Source organism: Malurus melanocephalus, unplaced genomic scaffold, assembly GCF_030028575.1.
Source record: "Malurus melanocephalus ecotype Western Australia unplaced genomic scaffold, MMel_1.1 scaffold_717, whole genome shotgun sequence".
NCBI lineage: Eukaryota > Metazoa > Chordata > Aves > Passeriformes > Maluridae > Malurus > Malurus melanocephalus.
Genome location: NW_026623949.1, coordinates 26,427 through 46,144, shown reverse-complemented (window position 1 = coordinate 46,144; position 19,718 = coordinate 26,427). Strand labels below are relative to the sequence as shown.

General features: G+C 38.7%; 2 protein-coding genes across 6 annotated transcripts in view; both read right to left on the bottom strand.

Annotated features, from left to right (window-relative positions):
- Positions 1-487: 487 nt before the first annotated feature.
- CCNB2 (cyclin B2) lies at positions 488-5,331 on the bottom strand. The gene is made up of 9 exons (XM_057384539.1): positions 5,218-5,331; positions 4,225-4,353; positions 4,019-4,144; positions 3,459-3,629; positions 3,232-3,390; positions 2,685-2,921; positions 1,718-1,858; positions 1,050-1,160; positions 488-754 (listed from the first exon to the last, which is right to left on the bottom strand). The coding sequence occupies exons 1-9, from the start codon at positions 5,245-5,247 to the stop codon at positions 653-655; spliced, it is 1,206 nt and encodes a 401-aa protein (XP_057240522.1). The 5' UTR covers positions 5,248-5,331; the 3' UTR covers positions 488-652.
- A 518-nt stretch (positions 5,332-5,849) lies between these two features.
- The window catches only part of RNF111 (ring finger protein 111), a 35,736-nt gene continuing 21,867 nt past the window's right edge, over positions 5,850-19,718 (bottom strand). For 2 of the 5 annotated variants that reach the window (XM_057384530.1, XM_057384531.1), the window contains exons 9-14: positions 18,200-18,325; positions 17,448-17,574; positions 11,294-11,386; positions 10,282-10,377; positions 9,322-9,449; positions 5,850-8,782 (exon numbers count right to left, since the gene is read on the bottom strand). In XM_057384530.1, the coding sequence (XP_057240513.1) occupies positions 8,665-8,782; positions 9,322-9,449; positions 10,282-10,377; positions 11,294-11,386; positions 17,448-17,574; positions 18,200-18,325 (688 nt within the window). In that variant the 3' untranslated portion in view covers positions 5,850-8,664. The remainder of the gene's footprint in view (positions 8,783-9,321; positions 9,450-10,281; positions 10,378-11,293; positions 11,387-17,447; positions 17,575-18,199; positions 18,326-19,718) is intronic. The other 3 variants (XM_057384533.1, XM_057384534.1, XM_057384535.1) reach the window with 2 other exon arrangements.

Sequence of the window (19,718 nt, the reverse complement as noted above, 5' to 3'; positions counted from 1 at the left end):
CAGGAAATGGAGAATGTTTAAAAAGCTGAGCTGCTTTTAAAAAGGTTTCCTCCCTACACTTCCATTATTAGTTAGCCTTACATGAGACTTCCATTTTTTTCTACCTTATCTCCCTTTAAGCACACAGAGAAGCACAAAGATTTACAAGGTTAATACCTGTTAAAGCTAGCCTACTTCCTTCCCCAAAGTTGAAGAAAACAAACTACAAAAAAAAGAAATAGATTCCACTACACTTCCTTGGAACRAGGCACTGAAGTAAGTTATGTATTTAGTTTAACATACACCAAAAAAAAAAAAAATGCACTGCCTGCCTGCTTTTTATGTTAAAAATGAAAATAAGTTAATAAATATAGTGCAATATATAAAGCTTGGAGATTCTCTTTGGAAACAACCACAGAGAACAATCACCTGTTTAGTCGAATATCCTGCTTTGACAGCAGATTGCAAACACCTGTAGGCTGTACCTTAAAGAGTCACGCTCACACTATTTAAAAGAAAGGACTTTATTAGTAAGTAGAAAGCTGTATTACAAAGTAAACTTAAAATGTCACCCTTTGTGTGAGTCGGAACTGTCTGTGGGAGGGATGGAATGCTATGTACAAAAGCAGTAGACAAAGTGCACACACCATCAGGCCTTGCCTGCCCAGGGTTGTCACAGGAGTGATGCAGCCAGATCCTTGATGATCTCACTGTTCAGCTGAGGGATGGTGCTGATGGTCATTAGTTTGCTGCTTGCATATTTGTTCTTGATWGCCTGCAGAGAACAGAGCATAAATACTGTACATGTGGAACTTTTGTAAGGCAGGTAATGTTGGGTCAATTTGCCTGCCTGCAAAAACAAGCAAGGCTGGCAGTGTACCAGTTCACAAAGTAGCAAGAGCACAATTTAGCTAAAAGGTTTTGGTGTCACCACTTAATGCAACAGCCTCTTACAGGCTTGTCAGAAGAGCRTACGCTTTAAGATAACATATAGAGCATTTACCTAAGGAGGCACAAGATGCAGCAAAGCCATTTTAAAAACATTAGAGGATTTAAGCAGTTATACTTACAATGTATTTCGTTAACTTCTCATTTACTTTGACCACATTCTTGGCCATATGTTTCATAGTYGTCACAAGACTGTCTTCTGCATAGCCAGTATAGTACTGCTGCTTTGTACCCTGCAGCAGAAAGTAAGAAACTTGARATTTGTTCAGGGGGAATTGCTGCTCAAGGCACAATCACTTCAGGCAGCAAACACCCTGAGTTTCATCATTGAGCCTTAAGTGCTGGAAACTGCAGCTGTCAGTTTAAATGACAGAGCCAGAGTAAYCTGATGTGCAGAAGTCTGGACACATCAGTTTCAAGGACCATAGTTCTAGACACAACAGAGGATAAGAAAAACAACTACAGCTGAATTAAATTTATTCATGGTCCACAACTTTGTTATGCTACATGTACTGCAAGAACTCTGAAAATGTACCTTTAGCAGGTGTAGCCTTCTGCAACTTATGCTTTCAAGAAAAAATCCTTTGTACCACAGTGTTCATAGAAAAAGATCATAAGCTTTTAGTGGTACATCCCTTTTTCTACCTGCCACTATGCCACAGACTGTCCAACTCTTACTTCAGCACCAGCACTCTTACCAATCTAAACAGTTTTCTAAAGCCTTGTTTTATTGGTTAAATTCCATTAACTGAAGAAAAAAACACCTCAAARGTTTGACTAAAATACTCACCCATTTATTATGTCCCAGAATCTTTTGAGACAAGCATAATGCAGCAGCTGCAATCTCTGAGGGACGATGGTGAACCATGTCGTAGTCTATCAGTGTCAGCTCCATCAGATATTTTGCTAGAGTATGTTGCTTAGCATCGGCCTAGCAGGTTAAGATGTTAATACACAAAGTTKCACTTCACTTTAGCATAATCATTCAGAATTGGTTATTGTGTTCAAGAACAAAACAAAAATAGCAAAATCTTTACTACAGTTTAGGGACCATCCTTTCTAACAGACATTCCTCTCAAAATCAAGACCAGAGCCTAAATCAATCTAGACTAGCAGCCATTTGGAATTTGGACACAAAGTCAAGTGAGGGATTTTAACAGAGAACTGCACTATCTGGTACTGCTGTACCCAACTAGGGACACAAGTGCTCCCTCTGAAATACAAACTAAAACTAGGGACACAAGTGCTCCCTCTGAAATACAAACTAAGCCAGGGGAGGTGTAAAACCATAAATTACAAATAACTGCAACACTGCTAGTATTTTTTAAGTATATWTATATTTAAAATTATATATTAACATATAATATATATAATGATATATTAYGACCTATTATAATACAATATATTATAATGTATAATGGTATAGTATATATTAGTATATATTATATATATTATTAGCATATACTATACTGTTAAGTAACCTGATGACCAGGATTAAAAAGATTAAAAGCACCATTTCTTAGTTTACAGTAAAATTACTGCCACTAAGGCTGAACACAGGTCTCAGTAAACACAAATGTGAACTGCTACTTGCTACCAGTGACATTACCGTGTTACTCCACATGGTGGAGTTTCAGAGCTGACTATTTCTTCACCCAGAATTTAAGCAGAAGAAGGTAAAATCACATGATAAAAGTGCCAGAAGCAATCCTGATACACTTACAGGAAAGTACCAGATAATGAGGACAAGTACCCACCTCCCCAGCTTTTGATGCTCTTCTCAAGAAGTGGATTGGAAGAGGTCGCCCGAGATCGAAGTTCAATTCTTTAAGAATAATAATTTCCATTTCTCTAATTTCATTACTAGTGTAGGCATTGTCAGTAATGTAAACAAAGTCTGCTACATCTGGAGACAATATCTCTTCATATTTTGAAGCTACAAGTAGTGCTGTTACACCCACCAGCTGAAGCTTCTTGCGAGGTACTGGATGACTCTGCAACAAGGAATTTAAAAAGCAGGCCCCAAAGCGTCAAACTCTAGATAAAGGGATTCATATTTATCAGTTTAGAATACCAACATTTTATAAATGAGGTTTTTCAGTCTAGTCAAAGTCATTCTAGTCACTCTGTATAATGAAATGCTCAAAGAAGGCAGCAGCCTCACAGATAAGATGCTGCACTGTAAAAGCTCTTGCACAACAGATTTTGTAGGTTGTTAAATTTCTAAAGAAAAGTTAAAACCTACACTCTTTTAAAAACATAGTAACTTATTAATTACTGAGCACGAWTTGAAGGATTTCTTACCTGTAAGAAGCGATCAATGATGGCCACACACATGTAGAGTGTCTCCTGCAGGAGGTGGAATCTCGAGTGCACCTGGACSAGCCAATCCACCAGAATGGCGCGCATTCGCCCGTTGGTCACCCTCCCGTCCAGGTAGTGCGGGCGCACKGACTGCTGCAGCTGTGGGGAGAGCAGTGTCAGCAGCCAGGCAACCCCCCAGACACCAGGGCAGCCCTGGAGCATCCTACCTCGAGCTCCCTCAGGTACAGGTAGATGTCTTTCACGTAGTCACTRCACAGCTGGGGGTTCTCCCAGTCCTCGGCATCAATGTCTTCAACATTGTTGAGCAACACATCAGAGAAGGCTTGGCACAAATCCTCCTCTTGCATTGAGACATCCATAGGGACTGGAGACAGAACCTAAGGAACAGATCATATCAATACATTTCATGTATCTACTGTTTTAAGCGTCAAAGTTCCTTTGTTTCCACATTTCACCAGTCACTAATACAATTTCTTTAGATGGAACTGAGCTTGAGCTCCAGTGCAGCAGGTTTTCACCAAGATAGCACAAACACAGAATCCCAAGATCTTCTAATAGCCAGCTAAAGCAGATACTACTCCAGAAGAGCTACTACTGCCACTTGAATACCAGCCTTAAGTAAAACATGCATTAAACCAAAACCTCAGTACAGAGGCTTTGCTTTTTCAGCAGAGGAATGAGATACAGCTACAGATGAACTGTTGTGAARGCAGAGCTCCAAGTTTCAAAACATATTAAAAATCAGAACAGTATCATCACTTCCTACCTTTGGTACATCAGTTTCTTTGATTGCTTGATTCACAGCAGCTGGAGCTTTAGGCAGTACAATTCCATTTGTCGTCTTGCTAGGTCCTTTCACATGCTTTATGGATGCTTTGGGGCATTCTGTTTTCTGTAGTGMAAACAGTAACTATTAGTAAAGAGCTAGCAATCCATCTTCTCCCTATGTAAAGACTTGAAATGTTCCTTTACCTTAGATATGTGCGTTCCTCTTGTTGCAACTTTATTTCCTATTTCTTCTAAAGCAGCCCTTTTGCCAATCACGTTTGTTTTCGCTTTACCTCTAAGGTCAGTCACAGCATTCTCCATCCCTCTAGTGATCTAAAATGAAAAAATTACAAAAGTTTAGGAATCAGAGACCAACGACATTCCAACGCCTGACTCCATTACACACTTATCACCACTGCACCTCCGTGCCTGCTAAACATAACCAGCTTTTATTTCCCAGCCAGTAACATAAGTTCAGAGGATGAAGTCTCCTCTACAGGTTCAGAGCAGTGTACTTTCTGAACGGCGTTGTAAAATTACCGCACCCTCTCTCACACTTTCTAACGTCAGAGTTCACCTGCTATTTAATTCTACACTTGCACACTTTGTAACTAGCAGCGCCCCCCCGAGGATGCACAAAGCAAGTTCCTTGTTACATATAAACCATATAAATTAAAGAGCTATTCTACACACGCAAAAGTTATTATCCTTCGTTATGCACAGCAAAGAATCACCGGGTTGGAGGTTTTTCGCWGAGTTCAGTTTAAAGCAATGGACAATCACCACAGAAGCGAAGTTCCTGTAGTTCCTTCCTACACCTCCCCCTCAAGTCCCTGTATCTTTCCCACTCCCCATCCCCTCCCCGTTCCGCGGGGGAGCTGCGGGCGGCCAAAGCCAGGCCGGGCCGGGAGCAGCGCCCGCGCTGCCCATGGAGGGGCCCCCTCGCACCGCTGGCCACAGCTCGGTCCGGTCGCGGCCGCACCCGGCGATGTACCGGGGCTCCCCGGCAGGTCTGAGAGCGGCCCCCCACACCGACCCCCGCCCGCCAGCTCGCTCAGGCCGCGGCCCCCACGCCGCCTAAGAGTAAAGAGCGCAAAGCCCCTCGGCCGCCGGCGGCCCCTTCTCTCCCCTCTCCCGTCCCCCCGGCTGTTCTTTTTGTCCCCTCCCGGCCCGCCCGCCGCTCCTGGCGATACTCACAGGGGCGCGGCGCGTCACCGGCAGGGCCATGGCACGGACACGAGTGGAGCCGCTAGCGCAGCTCCGCACACAACCTCTCCCTCCGAAACCAAACCGACGGCGGTTCCTGCACGCTGCCGCCGCTCCCTTTAAACCCCGTCCTGCTCTACTATTGGACAACTTCATACGATGCACGCGTCCGATTGGTCCGTCTCACAGGCCCCGCCCCAAAAGGAAATGGCTCGAGCCGCTTCCGGTGGYGGCAAGGCCCGCCCTCACGGATCGGGAAAGTTTAACCCCAAATSCACCGGCAGCAACGCCCGGCGGCTCGGGCAGGGCAGTTACGGGCGCTCCCAGCTGCCGGGAGGCACACGGAGAAGCAGGAGGAGGTTTAAYAACGAGTCCCGAGACTCTGGAACTTCAACGCTACCGTAATTGCTTACACTGACAGAAACGCCTACTTAAAATTCTTCTCCAGTCCAAGGCTCCAGCTGATTCAGTTTAGCAGGATAATTAACTTCAGCTACGTGTAGATCTTTCCCTAAGAGTCTTTTCTTAGGCAGTATCTGCAGTAATTAATACATGTACGCGAAAGAATTTTTACAGGTCAAGATTTCAAGAGCAAAACAAGGGAAGGGAAAAAACCGCAAAAGAAACAGATTTTGAATGATACCAGTCTAACATTTTATTTATTGCATACAAAAGGATTTCTTTTGACAATGGAATTTTATATGAAAAGTAAATTGATGCATACTGTTGAGATTCTTATCTTCAAAGATGCTGCAGAAAACTTAAGGCAATGCATCTAAGCATATAAAGCACAGTTAAGTGGTGGGAATTTTCAAAATGAAAAGCCTATTCTTTCTCCTTCCCTTAAACTATGGTTAAGTTACAACCTTCTGGAACAGAAGTAAGCTGCAGCTTTTTAGCCCCTGCAATAGCATTAACATCAGAACACTGATTCCTGGCAAATACCTAAGTGTTCAGCATCACATTACAATGTTATGCATACATTTAAAAGCAAGACAGTATCAGTAGCTATTATATAACAAATCAATTCAKGGATCACTAAAATACCTCTAGTACCAGGCACTCAAATCAGACCCAAAAATATTTCCTAAAATAAAAAATCCCCCAAACCTGTGCTTTGTCCTGTAAGGGATCCAAAATAGATTCTATCACATACCCAGGGTGTCAATTATTTCAGAGGCCCCGGGTTTTTTGTTCCCTATCTCTCAAGTACCTTCTTGGAAGCTTTTAGAAGTGAGTATCAGTCTTCAAGCATTAGTGGTCAGTTAACTTCCCTTCAACAGTCACTGGAAAGCACAGAGTCTGTTCAGTCCTTCCAGTTACTTTTATTCATTTTTAGCTTCAACTTTGCAGTTACTTTCAGTTTCCTACAGCCAAAATGTTCAAGAAGYTTTATCACAAACCCAAGTCAGGGTTTGAAGCAGTCCAATCATGTGTTGCCTCTCTCCCATATCCCCCATTGTACAACCGCAAAGTGGTTTTTAAGCTCAGTTTTAGCAATGCAATTAAGCTTGAAAAGGTCCATTTATCACACATGCTGGAATAAAATTTCTCTCTGTTTAAAGCCTCAGTGCCAGAGGTGTTAAGTTTGTTGCCAGCAATAGACACTGTACTCGCAAATGCTACTACTAACAGATAAAAAAAAACAAAATAAAAGGGAAGCAGCTTTAACCACACAGAAACAGGCATCAAATTAGATAATGTAATATTTATAAATGGATTTTTATGTGTAAACATAACAGTTTATCTTCTAGGTTTACTGTAAACCATTTTACATGTAATCTGATCATGAAAGACACAGAYGAGAAACTGAAGGTATTTATTATTCAATCCACTTACAAAGCAGGTGGCTTAATGCAAGCTAATTGACATGTTCATATATGATCCCCAAGGAACATCTTTTCCAAAGTGACAGTAATACTGTCTCAATGGTTTTGCACATTTGCATTTTGCAATGTTGAGCACATTTAAATAAACTATAATCTATTATATGTGAAAGAATGTTRATGAGCAACTTGAATCCTGACATGGATTAAAACCTCCTTCAAAGGCAAAATGTTAGTACATTATAACTTAATTCTATATACTATATTATGCAGCAAATCTTAACTATAGAAAATATTTCAATCAGTGATGGACTGTTGGTAATTTATAAAGAGGGAATCTATGATCAAGGCAAAAACTAGGTAAACACATAATTTGTGTCTCAGTTTCCACAGGAATTTACAGGCTTTCAACTTACTAATGGAAAATAAAAACAAGAGACAAGTGGATTTAGCTAACTTTATTAACTTTGAATCTAATAAAAATCCCAAGACAAGCCTGGAATCCTTAGAAATTCTATGAATTCATGTATATAAACCCAAACAAAAACCCTGCAGCTTTAAGTCCTTATTGAACGGTTTTATATTAAAAAAACCACAAACAACAAAACCCAAACAAACAAATAAACAAAAAAAACACAGCCAAAAAAAAAAACCCCAACACTCAGTGTGCGCAGATACTTCAACTTAAGTTAGCAGAAGACCAAACAGATTCTAAGCTCTTTTTCCATGTCCCTAATAATTCTTTCAATCTGCAAGTATCTACAATCCAGCTAACTGAAATCAACATTTAGTGTTCACTAAGAGCTGTTTCACAGCAGCATATATTTAAGTTAGGGATTCAAATTTCTAGACATAGAAGAAAATGATAAATACAATCTGAACAGCAGTCTAAATGTTTAATATTGACATTCAAATATATCTGCATTGTGCTGAAATTTTAAAAAACAAACACAAAAATCTGATCAGACCAAAACTCTGGTGATGAATATGCTATATGTATCAGTCAAACTGAGTATTGTTCATATTCTGTTCCCAGTATTAAGGATGTTATTTGACTCATAACTGATCTTGTAAATATACAGCAGCCATTTTTTCCTAATTAAGGAATGTCTCAATACATAATATTATCCTTTTCTAGATGATCTTTATACATTTAAACTAAAATATATATGATCGATTAAATTAAGGAATCCGAGGTTATTAATGAGTGAAATCATACTTTCAAAGCTTGGTACTACATAAAACAAACCAAAAAAGAGACCACACAATTCTACTTACTAAAGCAGCTAATCTCGCCTGCAAGTCTGGGATCACAAAGCCCATAATATGTGCAAACAAATGCAATACAAGGAACCATGCAAAAATACAGTAATGAATTTAAAGAAAAAAATTATAAACCTAAAAAAAATTAAAAATTTATAAATACACTGAAACTCAACTGTCTTCTACATAAACTGTAGGTCTAGCATTAGTTGTACCATATAGCAGAGCCAGCACTCTGGGTTCAATGCTTCCAAATCTGCGCAGGTAAGTCATGCCATCTTTGGTTGACTGCAGTACCAGGAAGGATGAGAGGGAGCGAGAGGGAGGACAAGAGTTCTGGAAAGCAATGTCAACTTTCACTGGGCAGCTGAGCCTCAATGTCCACTCTGCAAATGGGGCACTTCTTGTTAGTAATCAACCACTGATCTACACATACTTGGTGGAAAAGGTGCATACAGGGAAGGCGCCTGTCATTGGAACAGAAAAACATGAATGTTAATAATGCATTTCCATATCGACWAACCTGCTGGAAAAAACACAGTGTGGGCTTTGCTACTGACATCTGTTCTTTCTGTTTTCCCTGTATAGGTTTCATAGCCTTTCCAGTTRAACCTGCATTCTGTCTAGTTTTAAAAACAAATGGATATGGGCAATGAGTCAAGCATCAACTGACTTTTGCTGTATGAAGCTGATTTAAACCTAYTGCAGTTTAAATAGCATTACTCCAGAAAAACTAAACTGACAATCCTGATTAATTCAGGGCATCATCTTGGGTTCGTGTTATAATACAGGCAGTCAAACTATGGAAGATCRTAATAAAATAACCCACATTCTATCTAAAGACAATACAGACTGAACAATGTGTATTTTCAACTGCAATTTGTTGAACTGTATTAGTTCAATGACAGATAGCAGTTAATTTTAACTATTAAAGCAATGCACCAGATTCAGGTAAGACATCAAAGCAGAACATGAGCATAATATTCTGATATTCAATGTTATTTACCTGACATCTTCACCTTCCTCCAATATAGACAAACAGATGGTGCACTTTTCCTCTGTGTCTTCTTCTGTTCCTTCCTCCCCATCTTGTTTGCAGTGCAGTTTCCTCTGTGAGAACCAATCAGTTGTTACCTTATTAGTAGAGATGACATTATTGACAAACTGAGTAAAATCTGTTTTTTATACATATTCAACACATATTTTTTCAAAACATTCTGTAATATTTATTCWAATGTATTTGAACCAAAATGAATCAAAAACCAGCACCTGGAGCAAAATTCAGGACATTTCAGACTTAACTACTGTTAACTACAAAAGTCTATTGGACTGTGAACATATTAATTTCACAATACTGCAACCAGTCCTTTTACTTATTATATATGTTTAAATATCTTAATTTCATTCATCCAGAGGCAAAAAAAATCCTTTCAACCTAGTGTCTTGTCACCATTTATCAAGTGTGAAAGAACAGTATGACAATGTAGATGGGATTCTATATTATCATAGACTAAACTCCAACTGAGAAATAACCTCAGTTATCAAAACTGTACCAGTCTTCCCATGTGTTCAAAGTAAAGGTTAAATTGATATATAAAAGCATCATGAACTGTTTAGTGCCAACATAAGGTCTTAGTTTATGAGCTCTCACTGAAGTCTGTTGACAATTTTGCTGTTACCAGCAGTTATTTCAGTACTCACAAGGCTATTCAGARCTACTGGACAAGTTAATCATATCAAACCACTTTTGCTTATCACTTCACAGTAGCTCTTTATCTAAGGAACTAATTTTAAGTTTTCTTTGTGAAACAAATGGCATTGTGAGCTTTGTTTACAATCCTTGAAATTTCAGGATATGGAAAACATGCTCTCTTTGAAGSTTGCATTTCTGCAGGTCCAAGCTAACCATAAACATCACATGTTTAAGGAAATATTACAGATATCCCACAATTTGAGAAATCCTCACCTTTTTGTATTTATGTGGATATGTGCATCTTTCTATAGTTCCCTGTGTTGCTCCACGATTAACATTGCCTAGTCGTTCTTCCAAGTGAATCAGCTCCTAAAAATCATGAAGGAACAMACAGTGTAAAAACTATTATTTCAACTATCTTGAGGAAGTGTTAGTTTTATTCTAACCCATTTTCATTTTTAGAATGACAAACTCTTATTTCCTGACTTACTCAAATATAGGCAAAGCCAAAAAGAGTATGTTGTGTGGGAAAAATGATGGGCTTGTGCAGAAAAACCCACACAACACTGTCTGGTWTTCTTAGCTAGAGGGAAATACTATTTTACTACAAAAAAATGAGCGTCAGCTAGGAGTGGTTATCAGTATGTTCACACATACTTGGGTCTAATGAGGAAAAGATAATTAAAACATACTATGTAAATATTTGCTAACAGTCACAAAGGGTTTGAAGAAAAAAACTTGCTTAARTTGAAATACAATGACTGATTTATTTTTCTCCAGCAATGAGTTTATTAGAACCATGAGATGTCACTGAAAAGGTTTTCAGTGGACTAGGTCATTAACTCTCTGCATCTGATACCTTTTATGTTCTCCTGGTTTTTCCCTTCACTCCGTTCCATTTCCTGCACTACACCAGAGGACAGCACTGTTAATATGGCCAAGTTTCAGCCTCACTTGGAGGATCCTGGCACAGTTACTCAGAGACACCAGTACCTTCTACCAGAACCTCATGTAACTACTCTGCCCTACTAATGGGTGGTGGGCACAGCAAGATGTACTGTCAGTTAATTGCCTCTTAAGCCTGCATTGTCCAGGGCACCTYTTCCTGACCAGCTTTTCAATATGCTTTTGTCCCACTCCACAGTGGTGAGGGCATTCTGTAAGCAAAGGGTATTTTCTTTATGGTTCTCTTCTAGCTATATGTGGAACTGTCTCTACCATACACCCTCCCCATATTCCCTCATGACACATTTTGACATATATCTAGTTTTATTCTATTACAAACCTCAAAATTGCCCCTGAAAGGGCCTCTGAATGATGTTCCATCCAATCCCGATGAAATGTAACGGATGTGAGGGTAGCCCGCCATGTCTGGTACCTATTCAAACAGCAGACGTTAAATTAAACCTATTCAGAACAGTTTCAGTATTTTACTGTTCACTTTGAAAAATTTAAGTTCCTTTTGCTTTCATCAAATCACTTATTAATTTATACTCCTCAGCCTGAGCATACAATTCCAACTGACAGCACAACACAAACACCACTCTGACACATCTAAACATAACCAGAAGCACAACAGAAGTGAGACTAGATCTTCTCCTGTCATCTCTCCACAGCTGCATTACAATTCCCAAGTCTCAAAATCTCAACCTACCTTGTATAAACCACCATAAATATCTACCTTTTTTTGTAAACAGAACACCTAACAGCTACACATGAAGTTATAGAAAAGGACTTGCTATAGAKTCTCAAATGTAAGCTTTTGGTCCTACAGAAGAAACAAGGCTAAAAAACTCAGTCTAGAAAAAGTAGTCAATATTCTTATGTGACCAAAACAACCAAACATCTTCAGACACTTCAAATTTAGAGGCAGATAAAAATTAACATTCAAAACTCCCATCTAAAGTTACAGGTAACTCTACATCCACTCTGTATTTAAGCATCCACTAACCTCCWTGGACAATGAGAGATACAAGCAGAACAAAAGACCAGTGTCCAATTCTGTATCCCTCAGGCCCTTCAAGCACCAGCACTTTTCATCCAGCAAAGCTGAAGGACAGTTAGTATMCCAGGGACCACCTCCACAGCAGGGCTTCTGCATTCCTTTATTACCCCAGCAAGATGAGTGAATAATGGTATCCATTTTTTGTTGGAAACATACTCGTGACAATTTGTAATGAATAGGTGAAAAAAAAAATCCAAAGAGATCGGCACACAGATAGGAAGACTGTAAGCAGCAATTCATTAGGAAATACTTGAGCACTATCTTCCTGTCTGTGCTACCAGCAGATAATGTCTCTGCTACTGTATATGACAGCTCAAAATTAATCTCATGAGGCTGCCCACAAATCAGATATCCCTTTCAGGAAGTCAGATATTCACATGTTGCTTTTCTTCTTTCCATCAGACACTTTGAAGTCTAACACATATATAAAGGTGTAAAACTCGATGAATACATTGTGGAAAAGCAGAGGCCTAGACAAAGCTACTCACATCAAATAACAGACCCCTACCTTTCTACAGGTTTCAAACCCAGTCTTGTAACTAAACGCTGGCAGGGATAGAAAATATTTCTCTGCCCTAAATATTTTTTAATCAGAACAAAAAACCTGATTATTTTAAAGCATTTACATGGTGCTTGTTAAATGACAGTATAGTGCCAACATCAGCCACAAATACAGCCACAGTACTGGTCTTAAATTTTAACAAACCAGAGTAATAGAAACTGAAGACGCATATTCATGTCCATATCAAAACAATTCAYGTAAGTAATGTTTGTTGATGCCATAGGACTTACTATTTGACAATATGAACTGTGGCTGTAACCAAGGAATTTTGGGGGAGCAGATTAAAAAGATGCTGATTTGTAAGAAATCTGTCTCAGACAATCACTGATTCATTCTGCATTTAAGCATGTAATTCTACTTCAGCTTCCAGTTACACAAAATGCATTTAAAGAACTAGGTCATTCACTCACACTATGAACATATTTCTCATGCCAGGTTTTTACTAGGCATAGACCTGTCTAGCATAATTTGGAAAATTTTATTGCCTATTATTACATTGTGACTCAATGGAGAGGATGGAAACTCCTGACAAAAACTAACCAAAGTCTCAGAAGTGATTTTCAATGCCTGTTGTTTTTACTGACTGGGATTTGAAATCAGTCTTTCGGAAGCCAATGCATTTGATAGTGCAGATCCTGCATCCTTACAGGAGGTGCAAAGTCACAGGAGTATGCTGTAATTTCTTAATTACAGTTCCAATTGCCTCAGCAGTCAGTTTACCAACTGCAGTGACATGCACCCGGAYAGGTCTACTATTTGGAACAAATTCTGCCATTGGAGACTAAAAAACCTATTAAATATTCTGGATCTGCAAATTCCATCACAAGTTTGCCAAGAACTGTAGAAGTATCTTTTGTTTCTTGTTTTGCACTTTCTATTGACACTTCCCATGACCACAAAAATTTGCAGCTACTAAAAAATTCAAGGCTGTGTGAACTATTTACAACACAAACATTCTCAGCAGTTTGAAACATCTAACCTGTAGGCAAGACTTGTTTCCTTGCTACTCTCTCCTTTAAATATCCTTGATCCTTGCAGCATCTTTCTGCTTTTCAGTTGCCAGTCAGTGGCGAGATCCCTCCCGTGTATGGTACCACTTAACTTGTCCACCCCAACCCTCATGGTTCATGAAGTATGATCCTTATATGTATTATAACAAATCCCCACTGTAAACCTATGCAGCAAGCTAACTGCTCAGCTACTATCAACACACAAAAAGAAGTAAAGCTCATCAATTAATGTCTTAGTAAGCCAAATTCAAACAAGGGAAAGCTGCAGTTTTCATAGAAAGTCATTGTGAAGGAACAAGTACCACCTGCTGCATAGATAAAACCCAACAGTATCTGTGTCCAAGGGGAACAGTACCTGTGTCCCTCAGACTGAGAAGCTGCAGGTTCACAGATAAATTAAGAAATCTTCTCAAGGTCTGCGTCAACTCTAGAGAGATTTATTACACGATACCTAGCAAACTACAAAGTCCAAATAGTTCTCCCACCAGTCCTCACCCCCAAAATTCACATTCAACAGCACACTATTCCGAAGGGCAGAAGAAGCAGGAGTCAAGAGTCTGAAACACCATACTCCATCATAAACTACAGAAACTGCCATCCTGCCCACCCTGATGTGGTAAGGGTGCCAGAACCCCAAGTGCCAGAAGAGACGGAACCCAGGGTAAACAGAAATTGAAGAGGCATCTAACAACTAMCACTGGTATCAAAGAAGAACAGAGRAACAGATAAAAAGCCTTWGTCCCCTGCATCCTTCTTGTCTAATGTTTCATCAGTTATGCCAGGCACTGATCTTCACTTGAGTCTTCCTAAAACTGACCAGTTAGCAGAATGGGTATTTGTCCAGAATGGAATTCATTCAATAGATCTTTCCTCAGCACATACACAGCCTTAAAACAGTAACAATGGGAACACAAAGTCCAAGCCATGGTCACATTCAAAGTAATTACATTAAATGAAGGAGGGAAGCAACCTGACCCATGGCTACATCGATAAAAAAGGCTCTTCCTAAGTGCTATCTCATACTCCTCCTGAAACAAGGTTAAATAGAYAGAAGTCTCTTCAACAAAACTAGCAGAAARKATTTTGTTTCCCCAACCCTCACTTYGGACTATCAAAGCTGCTGAACACTGATCATTTTCCCAACATAACTTCATAATTTTGTCTCCCTGAGGATTAAAACTGCAGCCTACATTCCAGCACTGCCTAGATGAAGATTTGGTTATCTGCAATTAGAATCCAAAACTGATACAGAGTGTGAATGTCATTAAAGTCCAAATAATCCATTATGTCCTTCACAGTCTGGTGGTWGTTTGAAGGGGTACTCCACAGAAAAAATGCACAATCAACTGCGCTGCAAGCCATTTCAGAAAGTGGATTCAATACTAATGAAATTCTTAGTTGTGTGACTGCATCAGTTACTTTAAAAGACAATCCTCTCTCAAAAAAAAAAAAAAACCAAAAAAACAAACCAGCAACAGTTTTTGATAACTGCACCAAAAAATACCACTCATGAAATTTCTGTCTAGTACCCTTTGTACTTAAAGAAGAAAGCACTCCTCAGAACATCARCGACTTAGCAGTGGGACTCTAATCACAGTTCAGCCTCTCCTCCCCCACCCCTATTCCTAGTTACAAAGAAAAATAACAGGTGGCAGCTGCAATTAATCTGTTGCCTAAAATGGCCCTTTTGTTTAATATCCAGTCAAGTTGTTAGATGAAAAACCTCACTGACTACTTGCTCTCTATTCAAAGAAAAGTTTCGCTGACAGATCTGCTGTACTCTCCCTACCCACAAACAAAAACTGCAACTTTCATTATTGCCATAGAAGGGGCAGAGTCATCAAAAGGCATCTGTAGTGCTTTGAACTCATTGTAGATATAATTTCTAGCAGTGCTGTAACCTGTCTTCATGTTCTTGTAGTGTRTGAATACACTTAAAATTAGTCAAAGACTCTACACAACTTCAAAGTTGTAACACTCCATCTGTGAGGTTTAAACCAGATCCCAAACACCTGAGGAAGTGCTGTTTACAGCAGTCTGCTCACAGCAAAACATGCTGTCAGTGCAGTGTGTGCAAAGCCTCAAAATACAAACGACTTCAGTTTCATCTCAGCCATTCATTAATTACTGTTATAAGGATTAAATATCCCTACACAAACACTTGCACAAATTTCTGTAGCGTTAAAGATCCTTATTTCATTTGTCACTTTTACCAATTAGAAACAGCAGTTACCAAGCAGAAGGGCAGAAATAACTAGAATATTTTATCATACATTCAGGAAATACTTCAGAACATTCTCTGTCATAGGTTTCTTCTCTTCTATTGCTAAAACAATGAAGAATGGGGTCCCAACTATTTGCTTACATAACATTTTAGCTGTAGTAATAYCCCCTATTAAAATACAATTAAAAGTTTCTCATCCCACTGTACTATTGAGGATCATCTGAACTCTTGAGTTTCTTCACAGTGGTAATTGAAATAAATGCCATAGATGACTTATTAGCTCTGATAGAAAATGAGCTAAAACAAGCACAGGTTTAACTTGTTGCCTCCTAACACAATTACAGTTCCCTGAACTATCAGGAATTAGGAGACCCTTTTTCTTTGGGCATCTGAAGCACCTGATACTATCTGCTGGTACTGAATACAGTACAACACATGAAAAAGATGTGAGAGAGTAAAGCCACCTTTCATCCACCTGAAAAAGCAGACACTTAACTGAAGAATGCAGACAAACTTAATTTGAATAGATGATGCACAGCAGAAGGTTGTTCAATAAGCATCTCACTGGCTATACCAAAAAATCATTCTACAGGCTGCTTTAGAAAGTCTGTGCTAAGSATGGAAGCAGCACCCACAAACGACCAACCCTCATATCAGGGAAGAACTTAAGGATTATCGTATCTGGTAGTTAAAGAGCAAGGAACAAGCAATGCAAGACCCAACTGRAGACTGTTACTAGAGTTCAGTTGTAAATTCACAGTTCAAGCCCCAGATGTCAATTCAGGCTACTGACAGAGGAATTTTGAGATATGCAGGGTTTTTTTTTTTAATTCTAATTTTAGCATTCATTTACAGATGAACTCACAATTTTGATTAATTAACTAGCTTTAAGAGGATTAAATATTATTGCTTGACCACACAGACACTAAATATACTAGATTAAACTAAGTTTGTTTCTCTGTGAATTTTTATTAAACAAAATYAGAAAACGTTTGACTAAACCTTTCAAAAGTAATACTCTATAACAAGAGTAAAGATACGCTGGTTTGTTTTGGTTTTCTACTGTAGATTAAAAAAAATACATTTAACAGAGGACTAGCTTACCCTCACAATTCCTGCAGGTTATAACATTTCATGCTACAAAATTATATACTTTATCACACAGAATTAGGTTCATGAATAAAAAATATTATTTGAAAATTATCACATCTCTAGATGGAATTCTAGTTGTGCTGTATACACACCTTAAAAAGAAAGCAGTAGTGCTAACTCTTACGCATTTTGAGGAAAGTTGGTACCATTAACAACCCAAAACTCAACAAAGATTAATCTGAACTTTAAAAATCAGATGCAGAGGGTCAATGCATTGCAATGCAAGTGACAATTTAATTCAATGTTTTGTTTTACAAGGGCTGAAATTAGAAATGGAGATATCCTATACTGTTTGCCCTTACTATACAAAGAGCCTATTCAAGCTTCCTCGCTGGGAGTATGACAGACACAATGGAATATATTCCTCAGCTGAAGCACTTTGCAGCAGTGTATATATATATATATATATATATATATATGCAATTTTCCTGACAAACAAAATCACAATGATGAATGAGCATAATTTTTCATAAACTATCTCCTTACCATTAGAGGAAGAGCCCCTATTTGCAAGTGATGCAGTCGAGGAGGTGCGTGGTAGTGGGCCAARTGAGGATGCAAGGGCCCTGGAGGGTAAGTAGCTGCAGTCACACCAGCTTCAATTCCTAGTTCCCTGTCACATGAATGAAAGTAGCATTACAGTAAAGGAATAGCTTGCCCTCCTAGGTACAATTCCACTGCTTTGGAAAGCCTACAAGACAGTACAGCTTACCCTAAGAATTTTTTTAACCATATTTAAACTTTGTTAAAGAATCATCCCACCATAACTAGAAGTTCTTTTTAAATCAGCTGTGAAGATTTAGTATGAAAAAAATCAAGACARCTCCGCATTTATTGTGCCCAGTAATATTAAAATCATGTGTAGTCTTCTCTGCAGCACACACTGTCACCAATAGCAGTTGTAATGCTTCACTAATGGTCAAAAAGTTTTTTTTAATAAATATATTGTGGAATTTAGTGCATGTTTCTTAAGTGGGCCTGATGCAATTGTGARTATGTTCAAGCAAAGAGGGGAGAGAATATACTGTAACTCAAACTCTTAAAAAACACTCRAAGTGTTTTTAAGATATTGAGTACTCAAAGCAGTATTTCAAACCCTTGTCAACATCCACAAATTTTAAACTACAGGTACATGCAGCAGTTTTTAGAATCACAGCCAGCATTATCAACACTGTGATCAGCACATTATGGTCTCCTGCCTAGAGGCCCAAGAGCTCCAACAGTGCCTCACTACTCACCAGGCAGATCTCTCYGGAGCTTGTCGAGGATGGGAAGACATAGTCTGAGGCACATGGATGTGATGCCCATGACCATAATTGGGATGCATTCTGTGAGGATGTGGAGGAGGCCGCTCATGAGCACGTCTAAACAACRAAGAACAGCCACAATTAACTTCACATACTTTTTAGAATCAAGAAACSAACACCCATAACCAAAATGTTACAGACTGAGCTACTACAGGACCTTTAAAATAAGAAACTCCCCATGCAGTATTTTAATTTCTACTTTAGATGCAAGTTAAAAATAATTTTAACACAGATTTCACATTCAAAACCAAAGCCAACTTCAGCTACAGTCATCTGCCCTTCACTTGGCAGACAACTACTRGAAGTCTGACAAAGTGATTAATCCTGACCTCAAAGAGCAGGTAGGAAAGTAAAGGCCATATGACAGTCATGTTCAGATTAAGTGTCTTTCACAGCCTCGCTGCAGATCATTASTAGCAAAATTATACCAGCAAAAGTAATTAGGAGAAATTTAATAYGCTAATCAGAGGACATTCTCCTTGCAACATGTTAGCATCATAGCTCAGGTAATAAGAACATGCAGTTTTTATCAATGCCAGCTGATCTAGAACCATGGATTTGAAAAAAAACTCCAAAATCCCTGCTCACTCATTTCTGACACTTTAGTACTTCCCACTTTACCTAYTTCACCACAGAAATAAATGGAATAGGATTTTTTTTTCTATTGCTTTCAATGCAGAAAGGATGGTTTATTATGCAACATAAAAATTTGGATCTTGCTAAAGCAGTATACATTCTCCAGGTTCTATACCACCTTAAACTACCTGACAAAGTAGACCAGACATTTTGTAAATTTACATGTCTAGAGAGGCAAAAATGTACTTTACAGTGATTAGAACAGTGTGCTGTTAAGTGACACTTCTCCAGAGAAATCTGTCAAGCTCRTATAAATTATGTGAAAACTGTTCATTTCCTGCAGTGGTACAGACTAACATGGGAGCAGGCCTACAGAAGATACTTGGACATGGATTTTGAACATGAGAAGCAGCAGAACATATTCGTAGTCTCACCTCCCTTCAGTTTATCTAGTAATTATGGGGGAAAAATCTGGAAGAACACACTTTAATGCAAATAAACYCAAAACCACAGCAAAACAACTTCCCTAGTTTCACGAAACTTGAATACCATGTAGGTTCATTTTCCCTAAATCAACTCTTAATCTAAAAGAAATATTTTAATTACAGAAATAATCTATAAATGTAAAACTACTAGGCTGTCCATTCCACAATCTTTATGGGTGGGTAATTACATAAAAAGTAAGCAGAAAGCCCATATATTACACAAATGCAGTGCACCTTGATACACTGCCTTTTGCACATTTTATTGACAATTCCACAACCCTAATGAAGTTACAGCTGTTGTGCCCACATTTGAGTCACAACAGAGAGGATTCTAACCATTCTCTTCTTCCARCCCTGAAAAGTTCCTATATTGTTGGACAGGAAATATA